The sequence below is a fragment of the Arachis duranensis genome, chromosome 3, assembly GCF_000817695.3.
Source record: "Arachis duranensis cultivar V14167 chromosome 3, aradu.V14167.gnm2.J7QH, whole genome shotgun sequence".
Taxonomy (NCBI): domain Eukaryota; kingdom Viridiplantae; phylum Streptophyta; class Magnoliopsida; order Fabales; family Fabaceae; genus Arachis; species Arachis duranensis.
Window position 1 is genome coordinate 134,609,563 of NC_029774.3, and position 16,952 is coordinate 134,626,514.

A 16,952-nucleotide genomic window follows, 5' to 3' on the forward strand; every position below is an offset into this window, starting at 1 on the left:
TGTCAATTGCGAATAAAGGACCAACAGGCCCGACAGAAGTTGATTGATGTCCTGACTATGGAGATAGGGGATGGTAGATCCACCAGATTTTGGAAGGATACTTGGCTCCAATCAGGAAAGTTGAAAGGCTCTTTTTCGAGACTCTTCTTAATTTCAAACAAAAAAGGATCAGTAATTGGGGATTGTGGTTTTTGGGATGGGATAGAGTGGGTTTGGAATTTTCAATGGATGAGGGAACTCTGCCAGTGGGAGGTTGACACATTGGATCAGATGCTTCATGTCTTGCAATCTGTTAAATTAATAGCAGATGTGTAAGATAGAGTGGTGTGAAAATTTGACAAAAAAGACGTTTATGCTACTAACTTCTTTGTTTAGGTTTCGCAGGAACAGACTATGGCTGATGATATCCTGAGCTACAAATTCACAAAAGAAATTTGGAAAGGATTGGTCTCCACCTAAAGTAGAGTTGTTCACCTGGTTTATACTAGTAGGCCGGGTAAATACAAAGAAGCGACTAAGCAAGTTCGGGATCATTGAAGGGAATGATAATATGTGCATCTTGTGCAAGAATGATGTAGAAACTGTGTTACAGTTATTTGTTACCTGCGAGTACTCTTGACAGGTGTGGTGCGCATGGATCAAGGAGTTTGGACGAGAGTGGATTATACCAGGTATCTTACAAGATCACTTTGAGAGCTGGTGGACAATGCCGATGACAAGAGAAATACGTAAGTATTGGTTAATTGGGTTCTTCTCAATTGTATGAAATATATAGTTACGTAGAAACGATGTTATATTCGAGAACAAAACAACAACATAACTAATTGTGTTGTTAGATCATTCTGCTCTGTTAAAGATTGGTGTGATCTTTGACTTATGTTATTAATGAATATGCCAAAAATGACATAGGAATTATTTTTTTAATGATTCTGTAAGCTGTTTGCTCTACTTTATGTGTTGAGTCTTTTCTTTTAAAAAAAAAAAATCCTGTCTCACATGACACCCGCTAACCAACAAGGTAGCGTTCATAACTTAAGGGGCCGAGGAAAGAAATCCAAACATATTGAAAGGATGACGGGAATCTGGGCCATGACTTTATCTCTCCGTCACCTCTTCATTACTGATTGCATTGCAAGTCCAAAGGACCACAGGTATTTAAATTTTTCTTTCCTATGGATTTCAAAACTAATTAATTTTTTGTCATGCATTTCAATGTCTCTAAATAAAAATAATAATAATAATAATAATAATAATAATAATAGGGAGGGACCAATTTTGAGAGTTGACTCTTAGTCGATGGCTCCCACCTTTGGGATTCGTATTTTAACATGCTTTTTACATATGAATAGACCCAACTACATTGTTGGGAACGAGCCGAAACAAAATTGTACCCAAAATGAAAAAGGACCCACGCAAAGGGTCCAGTGGCTTAGGTGGTTTGGATGTCATTTTAATATGTCCTATAATAAGCCCAACCCAAAATCAACCATTCAGTTTGTTGCGACCAAAAGAAAGAAAATATTCACGGCATCAACCAAAAACAAAAATCCAGATTTGTGAACTGATAATAGGTATAGGCAGTGGAGAGATTTGTGAATAAGTTATTCTGCTATCGCTCACCTCATTGCTCTTAGTGTGCACATTGCAGATATATATGCTTCGGTGGGGGATATTTTCAGAACAAAAATGTTATTAATATTAAAATTAGTCACTAAAATCAATCATTAATGTATTTATATATAAATATATATGAGATTTAATTTATTTTCAATATATATTTATATTTTAACATATATTTTATATTAATAACTAATTTTAGTATCCATATAACATAATTGTTTTTAGAATTGTGAATATAATTAAAATTATTTTTTAACTTTTTATAAATATTTAATAACTTTTTAAAAAGCTATAATTTAATTTTAAAAATTATACTAAATATTAAAACTATAACATTTTGTAAATTAAAAATTAAAAAATTACTTATAAACATATTCAAATCGGCCATTAGTGGAGTTGCCGAGTTGGTCCATGATTCCATGTCCTGTGTTTGTAAAAATAAATCAACAATGGACTCTTATTGGTTTTCACATGGTTAGGTTCTCAACTACTATACTATGTATTGTGTGGGTAAATGTCATCTAATCCGGGTTCAGCAAAAGCGTATGTATATAAAAATACAACTTATGATTAAAAGTAATATTTGAAGTTCATATTATATTTGAATTGTAATACATGTATCAATTTAGTTTCAAGTATCAAATATTAAATAATATAAACAATAATTTTATACCATTTTTATAATTATACCACTTAAAAAACCTTTTACATATATTCTAAATACAATAAATTACCTTAAAATCACTTTTCAGCTAAAATATACAAATATAAATGAATGGTCACATAATCAGTTATTCTAAAAAATGACTATATAAATAAGAATTATTGAAATAAGCTTAATATTAATGAATTCTAAATCGGTTGTCGCTACTCTCTTACTAGTTTTTCGATCTCGTACTAATTTACATGATTTCCTCGCCCTTAAACTACCGAGACCATTTTGAACACATCTTAATTTCGTCAAAAAAGTTCGATGCAAATGAAGACAATAATGATAGAACTAGAACACCACTAACCATAAATCACCTGTTTTCACATGGTATTTACTTTCCTTTTTTTTTCACTTAAAATATTAAAAGAGATACCAAACACAACCTTGTAGTTTGACATTTATGTAGAGTAACGAATGTATGAAACATTCCTTGTGGTTTATATTCAACTTTGGTTGTGCGCCGTAACAACCCCTGCTCGCCACTTTTGCCATAAGTGAGAGACACACGGATTTGTGATTAATTGATTATTGATTAATCAACTTTAAGGTGGGAATGTAGGTATTTATATTAATTTAAGTAACCCAAATCTATGTTATGTTAGGCTAATATATCCAAAATCTGAGTTGTCATTCCCTAGGGTATTTTGCTTTCAATATGCAAGGTTTAGGTAAGAAGTGCGATAAACCTATCTAGTTAATGTTCCCTCCAAAACGATCCCATTCCCAATAAATAAAGATCTATGTAAATATCACAAGTAACGAGTAAGGAGAGTGGATACTCTCTATTGGAAAAAAAAAGGATGGTGTCTAGTGTTTAATTTTATCATTTATTGTTCTCTCTCCTATTTATATTTGGTCATATTTATAGAATTAAAGGTGAAAGATCATATTTTATTATTTCAAATGTTAAAAAAAAATGGAGAGGATCCATTTCTATGTTTAAGAACCCAATTCATATTTAGAAATTATTTAAACCACTTCAGATTCATTTGGTATCACTTATACTATATTTTTGAGTAAGTTAAGTCTTAATTAAAATATGCACAAAGATAAGATAGGGGATAAGATAACAAGGGCAAAAGAAAGAAACCAAGAACACGTGGGAGAGCAGGCGTGTTTTGGCTACAAGCATCTGGAATTTGTGGAACTAACTACTTGCCAACTTCCAAATTCATGAGAGTGTTACTTCGAACCACTTTGGATGCATTCATTTTGGGTTTATCTTAGTTTGATTTATGTACCATTGGCATGTAATTTGTCATTTTTCTAAACAGTATATGTACTCTTGATTCATGCGAAATTTCCATCGTGTTTCTTTCCAACACTCTTTTTTCTATTTTTAATTTGGACCCGTCATTATTTTATTTTAAAATGGCTAAAATTTGTGGCGGACATGCTAACATAGTAACATGCTTTTTTCCCGGGCTTTGCACTTATAAGGGAGAGTTTTGGTCGAGTGACGAGAAAATTAACCTTTGTTTTTACTTTAAGACAAAATTTACATCATGTAATAATAAATCAATCAATTACATGGGTAATGTTTGGCTATTGAACAGAGTGAGGGACCAAAAAGGCTTTTGTGAAGTGATGAGGACTTATTAAAAGTTAAGTGGAAGACTTAGCATAATAATAAGTCTAGGTCTTTTGTAATTTAGTATTACTAATTTTTGCATGTGATTTGTTATTCCACAAAGCAACTAAAACCAAGAAGAATGTACAAATTGTGCTTGACTCTTCATCACATTTCCCAATCTTATTATGTATTGTTTATGTTTATTACTCAACCATTGCAATCAATCAATTTTGTTATTTGTTTGTATCTTATAGTATGTCGCTATAGCCAAATAAATTCCAATAGACTTGGTTTGTCAAAAAGTAAATGAATAATGCTCTGAAATTAAACTATACAATGATGTCAATTGCTTATTAGACACGTTCTACCTATTTCGTTCTTCATTCTTTAATTTGTGCAGATGCTCCAGGTTTGATTCAGCCGAAAAAGTAGACTCTCTGAGCAAGTTGATCTACATATATTGGTGTAGAATCATTGGGTTTATAGGTGTACATTATGAGAATCTGTGTTATTATATTTATATGTCGTAAAAATAATTTCAATTTTTAACTCCAAAGAGGAGTATTATTGTAGTCTATCTGATCTCATGAACTCTGCAACTTGCTAAAATTTGTAGTCAATTTGCATCACGTGTTAAGAGTATGTATGCTGCTTAAACTGTACTACTAGTTTGAATAGTCATATTTGCTAAAATTGATTAGTCTCATTTTCTAAGTTCGTTATAATAATTATTTTAAAACTTGAATAGTTTTGACATGTTAGCAAAATAGCATCGAATTAGATGATAGTAACATAAAAAGCTATACAGAAATTCTTATTTTCAAAATTACCATAAAGAAAACTCTTAAAATTGTGGCACAGAGGAGAAGCTCAATTTGATTCTGAGGAAGGAAGACTTGGTAAGATGAGATATTTCTTTACTTGCTAGATGTATGTATATCATGTTGACGGTAATTTAAGAACATGGTGATAGTGTTTGTAGGCACTGAATGTGTTGTCAACTCCTGGTTGGACAACTCATTGCACGACTGAAATTTTTTATTTTGAAGTTCACAAAAAATTGAACTCTTGATCTTTTAATTTTAGAGTTCTAATGTTATGTCATGATACCATTCATTTCAAAAACTTTAGTTGATAAAAAAAAATAACACTAATAATTATATCTTTAATACTTACTAAACCTCTATTATAAACATTGTACAAATATTTCATTGATTATTTGTAGTTTCTCAACCCCATCTATTTGAAGCACCATCAAATTAAATCTACCGTATTTACTATTAAGGACCATAATTAATGTATATAATGTTGGTCAGAGGGACCTTCTTCCACTGAACACAAGAAAATAGACAACCTTGTTCCGCAGCAGCTTTAATTTGGCCTACTGTAAAATCTCAAAAATAAATTTATTTTATTTCTCCAAAAAAAAATAATAATAAAGAAAAAATCGCAATCATCGCATCAGCCAGCGGATAGTAAAATAATTTGTGGATTTGAACTTCCAAGTTGGAGAGTGAAGAGAGAGCGCCCCCGCCCCGTAACCCTCATTTGTTTCATGTTCTCTCCTCTCCCACCTGCCACGGTAACAACAACACTAGAACTCATGAAGCCCCTCTACAGATTCTTAATAGTAGCCATGGCGCTGTTTTCTGTGGTGGAATCTTCCAAATCTATATCTTCATGCAACACTGGCAGAAGTAGCGTAGAGCAGAGGCTGGTAGCAAAGGCTTTCAAGTCTGTATCTGGCTTCAACTCTTCGTCCTCCTGGTTCCGAAAAGGAGTATTACTTTCCAACTGTTCATCCCAATCTCATGTCATCAGCATAAACCTTCCATCCAAGAATCTCAGCGGAACCATCTCCTGGGGTTATCTCATCAACATCTCAAACCTCCAGCTTCTTGATCTCTCAGGGAATTCCTTACAAGGCCGTGTCCCAACTTGGTTATGGTCAACCTCATCCTTACGTCACCTAAACCTCTCCAACAACAGGTTTGGAGGTAGCGTCGTCTTCAGTACCACCGCCTTCATTCAAATGCTCAACCTCTCCCACAACAGGTTCACCAATTGGGTGGTCCAACACCACCAATATCAACGCTACTCTTCCTTCTTCCCAAACCTTAAAATCCTTGACCTCTCTCACAACCACTTAAGGACACCCCTCCCTTCAGGCTTCACCAACCTCACCAACCTTCAATACCTTGACTTATCGAACAACAACCTCACCGGAACTTTCCCTTCCGATTTTCCTCCACTCAACAACCTCCACTTCCTAAACATCTCCTTCAACCGCTTCAACTCAACCGTTAGCCTCAACAAGTTCAACAAATTCGGCAAAGCCGCCTTTATCCACGCTGGCAAGAATTTCACCTACACCGCCATTACTCCAATTCACAGCAACAACCATTCCGCAACTACCACCCCAGCCTCACAAGCCATTCACACAAGATACAAACACAAACACAAACACAAGACACACATTATTATCGCGGTTTCGTGTGCTTCTTCGTTAGCGGTTATTTTTATCATTTGGGCGCTACTACGCGTTGCTAGGAAGAAGAAGAAAGAGCGTTGCAAGATTAAGAAATGGGCAATATCGAAAGCGGAGGACATGATGAGCGGCGTGACGGTGGAGAAATCAGGGCCGTTCGAGTTCGAGACTGAGTCAGGGTCCACGTGGGTGGCTGATCTGAAGGAACCATGTTCTGCGGCCGTGGTGATGTTCGAGAAGCCGTTGATGAGCCTGACCTTCAGGGACCTCATCGCTGCCACGTCACACTTCGGGAAGGAGTCACTCCTAGCGGAAGGCAGGTGTGGACCCCTCTACAGGGCTGTACTCCCCGGCGATCTCCACGTGGCAATCAAGGTACTGGAATACGCCAGGGACGTTGATCCTCGTGACTCCATTGCAATGTTCGTTGACCTCTCAAAGCTCAAGCACCCAAATTTGTTGCCCCTCTCTGGTTACTGCATTGCAGGTACCATCACCGTACCCAATACTGATACCACATACAGTGTCTTTCATGTTTCAAAGTTTTTTGATTCTCTCAATTAATGTGTTTCACGGGCTTTAAATTTTCTAGTGTCCTCCCCACTGCTCCATAACATGTTCTGTCGCCATTTCCTGCGTTTACAATATTAAAATCTATCATCATTCGCTATGATTGCCTCTGGATTCTGGAAATTCGCGCGCCCTCTTTTTTAGTTTCCTATAAAATTAAATAAAATTAACTGCATGTCTCTAACCTAGGAGATGTCACTCTCACTCAACTTGAGAAATTTGAAGGCATCAATACGAGCGTGATTAGTATTTTATTAGTTTATTGAATATGTGGTGTGGTTTTGATTTTGAAGGTAAGGAGAAGCTGGTACTGTACGAGTTTATGGCAAACGGCGATTTGGGGAGGTGGCTACACGAGCTTCCAACGGGGGACACCAACGTGGAGGACTGGACACGCGACACGTGGGAGATTCAAAACGGCGTCGTTGAGGGGTCATCAGAGAAAATGGGGTGGCTAACACGTCACCGTATTGCGGTTGGGATAGCGCGTGGACTAGCTTACCTTCACCACGCGGGTTCCAAACCCGTCGTGCACGGCCACCTCGTTACCTCCAACATTCTACTCGCCGACGACTTCGAGCCACGAATATCGGATTTCGGGCTGCGGGGAGAACCGAATCCGAATTGCGGGACGGAGGGTGACGTGTACTGCTTCGGGATGGTGCTGATGGAGATGTTGACAGGGAAGACAGGGTCGGAGGAAACGGTGAGCGCGGTGAGGAAGGCGGTGAGGGAAGGGGAGGGGGTTAGGGTTCTGGAGGAGAGGCTGCGAGTGGGCGGTGAGTGGGAGAGTGAGATGGTGGAGAGCCTCCGAGTGGCGTACCTTTGCACAGCTGAGTCGCCTTCCAAGAGGCCCACTATGAGGCAGGTTTTGGGCTTGCTCAAAGACATTAGTCCAAACCAACCACTCACCCCGAGTTGACTCGTCTTTTCTTTTTCTTACTTTTGGATTCCACGGTTGACCCGGGATTCGGAATGTGAAAATGTTATTATTGTTGCCAATATTTATTATTGATATAATGAATTAAATTACTATTATAAATGTAGAGGCCATTCTTTCAAAATGAAAAAGAAAAAATAGTTGGAAAGGAGTCAAGGACAAAAAGGTGGACAGGATGAAGCCATGAAAGGGAGTATTTTCTTGGGTGCGCATACGGCGGCAGAGAATCCCACTCAGAGGTTCCTTATATTGTTGATTCCTTCTCTTTCTTAATTTTGTTTACCATCATACGGTAGCAGGTAGGTTAGCACGAGGGTGGCTACTCACATTCACACATACTTTTTATACGATGGAGAATTTTTGGGTTCCCATACCAATTTTATCTAATTTACTTAAAAATAAAAATAGAGTAAAATGAGATCTTTTTCTTTTTAAATTTCATGAATAAAATTTAAGCACTATAAAAAAAGACCTACCTTCTCATGTGGGTATTTACGAGTCCCTTTTGTATATATATTAAATCAAAATAGTAAAAAAAAATAGATTCGCCAATAAGTTATAATTCAAATGATATAATCTCTCTATACTTATTTTGAGGTTGTGAGTTCGAGTCTCACTCTTAAATTCAAAAAAAATGAATTTTCTTGTGACAAGGTCTAAATACGTTTACTTTTAAAATTCTTTGTATACTTTATTTAATATTTGAGAATTTGATATTTATTATTAATTTTATATATAATATTTGTAGAATATTAAATTTATTTATTTTAATTATAATAAAATCAACGTAATTTTATTGAAATGAATAACTTTTATGGGAATCCCTTAGAACTATTATTTTTTTGGAAAATAAAAATGAGAAAGAATATTTCTCTATTATAGATAGAGAATAAAAATAGAAAAGGATGAGGAGAAATTTCATAATGGTGAGCGGGAAGTGAAGCCGATATTAGCATTCCTACTTCATATCTATCCTATATATGAAGGATGGTATTAAAGTAGATATTCTTTTTTATTGATCATCGAAAGCTCAATTAACACTATCTTTTATTTAATAAGGAATCCATAACTTTTTACTCTTCTTCCAACGTTGGATGGTGAAATGCATATACATGTTTGACGATGCAATTTCCTTTAATAAGAGCATGAGAGGATACGTATGTATATATGGGGCAAAATAAAAGGAGGATATGGAACTTTTCCATTTGCTGATTTTATTCGGATTTTAACTCAGATAAATTAAGAAAAAAATATTAATTAAAGTCACGATAAAAAAATAGGATAAAGTATATTTTTTATCCACAAAATATAGTAAAAATTTTAAAAATATTTTTAAGTTTTATTTTGTTTTAATTATGTCTAATAAATTTTCGATTTACATCAATTATATTCCTAGCCGCTTAGGACCAAGTCAATAACAATTTCATAAGAACAATTTTTAACATAAGCAAATCCAGCATAAATTTTATGTATTTTTGTTGATTGGTCTTAAATTTTTTTAAAAATTTAACTATCGAAAGTGCAAATCATAAACTTTTGGAACAAAATTAAAACAAAATAAAATTTAAAAATATTTTAAAAATTTTTACTAAACTTTAAAAATAAAAAATATATTTTATCCAAAAAAAAAATAGGATCCACTTTAATTTTTGGTAAAAGAGAAAGTTGGGTGAAAATGGGAGAATCTCGCCTAACTTTAGTGTATAATATACCCAATTTTAATGTGGTTTTTATTACTTTTGGAATTTTAAAAAAATTGATTTGAGTTAAAAATCCGGTTTATTGCGTTGTGGAATTGTTTATGTTTGGCAAAGAATATGATATGCAGCAAGTTACGTAGGAAAAGTAAGAGATATATATAGAGAAAAGTTAGTTGTAGAGGAGACAGAAACAGGTAGCTGCTATGTATTGCGGGTTACGTGTTTGCTTTCTTTATTTACTCAAAGGGACCATGTGCCTTATCATGTGGTTAAAGAGTGCAATAAAATTTGGTCCATTGTGCATTAGCATGTTTTCTGATGAGAGGTTATCTAAGTTGCTTCGAGTGATTTCTGTTCAAGGTAGAGTCATGCTGTTTTGGATGTATATTGTGAGAATGGAATAAGACCAACAACAAATTACCTAACCAATAAATATTATTATTTTAAATTAATAATAATTTATATTTATCAAAATTAGGTAACAATTCTATTTATAAAAAATAATTTAATATTTATACTGATCAGTAATCAAAATTACTAAAAATTACTAATCCAAAACTCTTCTAATCATTCGATGGCTTTGTACAAAATTCCATAAAATTGGCACGGATGCAATAGCTAACTCGTATAAACTTGGCTATTAATTTCGAAAGGTTTTGTTTTATTTATACAAGTGAATTTTCATACTTGTAGTTTATAGTAGTTTCTGATGGGATTCAAGTAGTCAAACTATTTTGACCTTTGCTCCAATCAAATGAGATGGTTTCACAATACCACACCTAGAAAAACAAATGCATAAACTTTCCACACCTAGAAACTTACTAATCTGGACCAATACTATTATATACACTAGTATCTTAAAACATTTATTATAACAAAACCTAGTAGAATTCTGTTAAAATGCTCTTGATAGTTTTAATGTGTCTACGACTCTCAGTAATATATTTAACGGAGAGATGCTTTAAGTAATTAATGTAACTTTGATAAATCATCAATAATAGATCAAGACATGTATTTGTTAATGTTTTTGTGTTCTCTCTCTCTCTCTCTCTCTCTCAGATCAATGCATATTGTGATATCACGTCAATGTCTTTCGGCTTCTAAGCTTGGTTCAAGCCAAAATGTAGTGTAAGAATTATTGATGAAGCTACTGATTCTTGGAATAGTTCCAATCAAAACGTGATCAATTAAATTAAATAAAAAGGGCCAAAGTTAAAGATCTGAACATACATGTGGATCGGATCCTTGTATGGTAAATTGGTGACCTTCTTTTAATAAAATCACCCTTTTATTTGTGGCCTTTATATTTTTCTGTTTCTTATATTAGGCCCAGGGAGAAAGTCATATGCAATAATTTCTTCTTTTTTTTCTTGATGTTTACGCCAACGTGACGAAGCAGAGGAGTCCCCTCCCACACAATTTTATTCAAAGAATACAATCCAATTCCAAGATCCTAATTATTACAATTTTCTGGGACCAGTTCATATCTTATAATATACACTAGTTTCATGAACAATTCATATTCATTATCACTAACATTTTCAGCATTAAGAAAAGTAGATTTACATTTTACAGTATTCATAACTGTAAGATTCTGGCTTTTGAATGATGATAGATTAGTAAAGTGAGGTTCAATTTCGATAGTTCTTTTGCTTTTTGCTTTATACATACACAGATGTTTCCAAACATGACACACAATCTGACTTCTTATTTCTTTTTTCTTTTACTAAAAAAACTCCATCATCTTGCTGTGAAATTGCTAGGATAATTGAGCTGATTCCGAGTAAATTAAAGTAAGTGGCACAAAGACGGTGGTACCTGCATGCATGCAACTTGGAATCTAATTGGTTATTCGATTTCACAAACTCAAATGTGAGTTGTAAATATATGCCATCCCTTCCACATTAAATTTTGTGCCACTGAGCAAGCTTTAGAATTCAGTATAGGGACCATGACAGGATTGACGAACCCACTACGTTGTGTTCTCCAAAATCCATCCATCAATGCATCAGTATATACTGCAATTCACGCATTTTTGGGCCTATGGACACGTTCATAAAAGGGCAATAGTGTGGGCCTGTCAAGTTATCGTAGTTGGGCCTGAATGTAGCAACAATTCAAATTGAATCAATTTTCGAAGGAGTGGACTAGGGTCCATTGGGAAATAAAATATGCAATTTCCCTTTTTGGTGACTTCGTTCCATTGTGACTAGATTCAGCGTCATGAAAGTTAAGGTGCGAAAGCGAAAGTATAGGGTGACATGGATCCCCCCTATCCTGTTACTGTAGGGTATCACAAGTCAAATATGAAAGATCATGTATCCTTGCCTTTGAAAAGTCAACATAAATTAAAGACAAATATTAGGGTCAGTAACTTTTGTGATTTGTAGTTATTAAGTAGTTATTAATAATATTTTTAATGATGTGAGATTTCATCAAATAGTATAAAATTATTTATTTTTATTTACTGGTTATATACTAGTTAAAATTTAATAAAATTACTAATCCTTAAATTTTTTCTAAATTAAATATGCTCATGTAATCTTAGGGTTTTGTTTATAAATTGCACAAAGCTAGCACTTGCTTTTTGTTAATTAATAATAATTTATGATAAAAATTATCATCGTATAAAGATATTTTATTTTAACTATTAGATAATAAAATTTAAAATTTAATTTTTATATGTTATAAAATATTATTTTTATTTAAATTTTAAAGTGTGACAAAATAAATAGATTGTATTTTTTAAACCAAAATTATGGTAAAAAAGATGCTTTTGACAATTTTTATTAGAGTAGTTGCCAAAATTTATTGTTTGGATATACTTAAGTAACAGTCATCCACCCCTCCGAGTTAAGTAAAAGTGACTTGGTTTGGTTGGTTGGATATACGTAGGATTTGTGCTTTTAGAGGTAACTTAATTAGGAGTATCATTTTGCTTCTTTTTTTTTTTTCTTTATTTACATAAAGGAGCCCTACTGTACTATTTTTTTTGAACCACTTTTAAAGTTTTAATAATCTGACTTGGAAACGCACTATAGTGCAAGATGGACCATGATAATGATTCCTCCCTCATCAAATTTTGTATTATCTCCCTCTAAAAGTATTTATGAACGCAGACTTTTTCTTTTGTTCAAGGAATGCTCTGAATATTCTTGTAACATTCCAAGTTTTATTATTTCCTTAATTATTATTTTACTTGTGGCGTTATATGTTTCTCTAACTCTGCTAAAAATTCATGCTTGCCATAAATCCAATGTGAATCTAGAATATACACATTATAATTGATTTCTTTTGCTTCTCCTAACACAAGTACACAACTTGGTTATAGTGTAATGCTTATATGGCATTTTCCATTATTATCAATTAGTTACATAAAGGGATTGTTTGGACAAATTGTCTTGAATTTGGATATTAGAGATTTGTGCTCGGAGAAGCATCTATAATAATACTATACATTATATCACATAAATTGATATGCCTAATAATCTAACAAGAATTTTTTTTCCACATTTTTAACCTCACATGGAAACTCACCACTTAGCATTTTTTGTCATTAATATCCTTTTATGACGAACACACTTTAGTACTCACATTTAATGAAATAAAATAAAATAAAGAAAGAATATCGTTGTAAAGTGTAAAGTTTAATGGGAACAGTGAAGCAACGGTAACATTAGAGTTCAGTTTTTTGGAAGTTCCTTAAGGGGCATAATAGGAATAAAGGAAATTTAACGGAACCCTTTGATATAAATAGTGTTGTTCCTTAATAAATGAAAAAAGCACACCTTGGAAAGTTAGAACCGCTAACAACAAAATCGAACTGAGTTAGTGCTTAGTGTTAGTGGGCAGCAAGAGACCAATTTTCTTCTTCTCTTGCTCTCTTTTTCACTTTCACAATTGACTCCATTAGTTTCTGCCAGAATTTTCGGTCTTGTTTCATTCGCATTCACCAAGTGCTTTCTTCTTTTCTATCTGAGAGGATCAGAGCAAAGACTCTGTGTTTTTCATGCTTCATAAGGATTAGTTGGATTTTGAAGGTTTTGCAAAAGTGGGGCGGTGATCAATGGCGGCTACTAAGGTAGAAGATATAAGCTACCCACCAATGGACCAACTTCAGGGCTTAGAGTACTGCATAGACTCAAATCCATCTTGGGGTATATCTCTATATCTATGTCTATGTCTTCTTCTCTCACATTCAGCTGCATTCTTTGGTTTTCCAAGTTTCTCAGTGTTTGTGTGTGTAAACAGTGGAGACAATAGTTCTGGGATTTCAGCATTACATTCTGGCCTTGGGAACTGCTGTCATGATTCCTACATTGCTTGTTCCTTTGATGGGTGGAACTGATGTAAGCCTTTTCAAACTTGTTCATTTCATGGAATTCTTTCACATAGTATGCAAATCAAGGAAAAACCCTTCCTTTAATAAAATGTGATCTGCTAAATGTGGTAGGTGGGTCCCTCTCCATCCCAGTGAAAGGGACTAATGGAGGGTCCTGAAAAATGAAAATGGCCTTACACTGAGTGATAGTCATAGATATTGTCTTATATGGTTTGCAGGGTGATAAAGTGAGGGTCGTACAAACCCTGCTATTTGTTGAAGGAATTAATACGCTTGTCCAGACACTCTTTGGAACCCGCTTGCCGACAGTGATCGGAGGTTCATATGCATTCATGGTCCCCATCATGTCCATCATTCATGATCCATCTCTGGCAATGATACAGGACCCTGAATTGGTTAGTGTTATTTTCTTTAACAATTCTATTTTGTTGTCTGCTCTCAACTTTGTCATAGTTAATGTTCTTAACAGAACCAGAACTTAGTTAGTTGATTGGTAGGCAAACTTGAGTCAGATTAGTGGAATTCTATGTAATTGCTTTTCCATTTGTTTGTAGAGATTTCTTAGCACAATGAGAGCAGTCCAAGGTGCACTAATAGTAGCATCAAGCATACAAATAATTTTGGGTTTTAGTCAAATATGGGCCATTTGTTCCAGGTATGCTCAGTTTTTTTATTTTGTTGAAATGCATGTTACACTTTTTGAAGTCAAAGAGAGAAACTTGGATTGGAGAATACGCCAAATAATTATTGTGCTTTCCTTTGCATTCAGGTTTTTCAGTCCACTTGGAATGGTTCCAGTAATTGCATTAGTTGGTTTTGGACTATTTGACAGAGGGTTCCTTGTGGTACATATAACACCAGCCCCACTTACCGCATTATTAATAGTGAAATTCACAATTATTTTCTCATCACTAATATGGTTTAGTATACTATTCTGAATCTGAATCATTTGTGTTAGGTTGGGAGCTGCGTTGAAATCGGAATTCCCATGCTAATACTGTTTATAGCCTTATCTCAGGTACAATTCAAAAGTAGGCAATAATGGATTAGGATTCTCTTGTGTCTATCTTTCTTAAGGCATATAATTTTCTGTCAAAACAAGCATGATAATATCACAATCCAATAGTACTGAATGTGTTTTATGCAGTATTTGAAGAATTTTCAGATAAGACAAGTACCACTATTGGAGCGATTTGCTCTACTCATAGCAACCACAGTTATATGGGCATATGCAGTACTCTTAACAGCCGGAGGCGCATACAAAAACCGCCCGGAGATAACTCAACGTAGCTGCAGAACAGACAGGGCTAATCTCATTTCTACTGCTCCATGGTTTGTAGTTGGACCACAAAGATCCTTCTAGTTGAACATTTTTGCAGTGTATAGCAATTATTATGTGGAGAATTGCCATTGACTTTTGCACATTTGGCAACAGGATAAAGATTCCATACCCTCTTCAGTGGGGTGCTCCTACATTTGATGCTGGTCATGCTTTTGGAATGATGGCAGCTGTTCTTGTCTCATTAGTTGAGGTGACATATATTGAAAACCAATGATGTTGTATGATACATATAGCCAACTCTATTTAGCAAACAAAGTGCTTTAGTTTGTTAAATTGATGATGATGAATGATCTATATCTTTTGACAGTCAACCGGGGCATACAAGGCTGCGTCTCGTCTAGCAAGTGCCACACCCCCTCCTGCTCATGTTCTGAGCCGTGGTATTGGTTGGCAGGGAATTGGAATCTTGCTGAGTGGCCTTTTTGGAACATTGTCTGGTTCAACGGTATCTGTGTAAGTGTTGTTCTTCATGTGTCTGTAACTATCACATTTTTTGGGACAAGAAGGCTAATCCTTTTGGGATTGTGACAGAGAGAATGTGGGGCTTCTAGGAAGCAATCGAATTGGTAGCCGAAGGGTCATTCAAGTTTCAGCGGGCTTTATGATATTCTTCTCAATGTTAGGTGAGTGTAGAAAGCACTTGGAAAACTAAACCTATGGATTCACTCAAGCTAGTTCTCACATAAATGAAATGTATCGGTTTTTTCTTTTCAGGAAAATTTGGAGCTTTGTTTGCATCGATACCAATCCCCATTTTCGCTGCTGTATACTGTGTCTTGTTTGGTCTTGTGGGTTAGTACTACTACCATTTCTCCCTCTCTTTTACTTGATTGTCACTTTGTTTCCTTATGAGGATTGCTATTCTCTTTTTCAGCTTCTGTGGGGCTATCATTTTTGCAATTCACCAACATGAACTCAATGAGGAACCTCTTCATTACTGGTGTTGCCCTCTTCTTAGGCCTGTCTATTCCTGAGTACTTCAGAGAATACACCATCATGGCACATCGTGGCCCTGCTCATACAAGAGCTGGATGGGTAAGTGTACTTAAGTTCTTGAACGTTTCTTGTTTATCCATTATTTCCTATAGCAAGAAATCATTTGTTTGTTTGTTTTTGCAGTTCAATGATTTCCTTAATACTATCTTCTTTTCTTCCCCAACTGTTGCATTGATTGTTGCTGTTTTCTTGGACAACACTCTTGACTACAAGGATAGTGCCAAGGATAGAGGAATGCCATGGTGGGCAAAGTTTAGAACATTTAAAGGAGATAGCCGTAACGAAGAGTTCTACACCCTCCCTTTCAACCTCAACCGGTTCTTCCCTCCATCCTAGAGAAAAATACTATGATAGAGATATGTTAGAGGAAAATCATCATTTCCAGATAAGCTTGCATCTTATGATGATCAGTGCGAGAAAGAGAGAGTCAACATGTTACTTAAGGTGGCAGAAAGTGTTCTTCTGCTACCTCTCTTTATTTTTCACATGTCATATATTGAATTGGTTTATTTTTCATATAATAGAACAGTTATTTGTTCACCTTCCCATTTTTACTCTGATTTATCTTTGGTATTGATTCTTTCAGTTCTTTGGATTCATAAGATGACAGTATAGTAAACATAAAGGTATTAAGGGGTTATGGCTTTAATTACACACAGAAGCTAACAA

General features: G+C 34.7%; 2 protein-coding genes across 2 annotated transcripts; both read left to right on the top strand.

Annotated features, from left to right (window-relative positions):
* The first annotated feature begins 5,332 nt into the window (after positions 1-5,332).
* LOC107482234 (calmodulin-binding receptor kinase CaMRLK) lies at positions 5,333-8,009 on the top strand. The gene is made up of 2 exons (XM_016102659.3): positions 5,333-6,880; positions 7,257-8,009. Exons 1-2 carry the CDS (start codon positions 5,461-5,463, stop codon positions 7,883-7,885), a joined length of 2,049 nt encoding a protein of 682 aa, XP_015958145.1. The 5' UTR covers positions 5,333-5,460; the 3' UTR covers positions 7,886-8,009.
* Positions 8,010-13,387: 5,378 nt separating this feature from the next.
* On the top strand, positions 13,388-16,823 carry LOC107482233 (nucleobase-ascorbate transporter 2). The gene is made up of 13 exons (XM_016102658.3): positions 13,388-13,760; positions 13,855-13,952; positions 14,164-14,340; positions 14,500-14,600; positions 14,715-14,790; positions 14,904-14,963; positions 15,093-15,277; positions 15,381-15,477; positions 15,595-15,740; positions 15,819-15,910; positions 16,002-16,079; positions 16,162-16,322; positions 16,407-16,823. Exons 1-13 carry the CDS (start codon positions 13,670-13,672, stop codon positions 16,617-16,619), a joined length of 1,575 nt encoding a protein of 524 aa, XP_015958144.1. The 5' UTR covers positions 13,388-13,669; the 3' UTR covers positions 16,620-16,823.
* Positions 16,824-16,952: the final 129 nt, after the last annotated feature.

Excerpts from the sequence above, each read along its gene's own strand:
- LOC107482233 (XM_016102658.3), top strand. The coding sequence starts at position 13,670 with ATGGCGGCTACTAAGGTAGAAGATATAAGCTACCCACCAATGGACCAA. Across the intron at positions 14,791-14,903 it reads TTGACAGAGGGTTCCTTGTG|GTTGGGAGCTGCGTTGAAAT; the intron begins GTACATATAACA and ends CATTTGTGTTAG. Across the intron at positions 15,278-15,380 it reads CTCATTTCTACTGCTCCATG|GATAAAGATTCCATACCCTC; the intron begins GTTTGTAGTTGG and ends ATTTGGCAACAG.
- LOC107482234 (XM_016102659.3), top strand. The coding sequence starts at position 5,461 with ATGTTCTCTCCTCTCCCACCTGCCACGGTAACAACAACACTAGAACTC. Across the intron at positions 6,881-7,256 it reads CTCTGGTTACTGCATTGCAG|GTAAGGAGAAGCTGGTACTG; the intron begins GTACCATCACCG and ends TTGATTTTGAAG.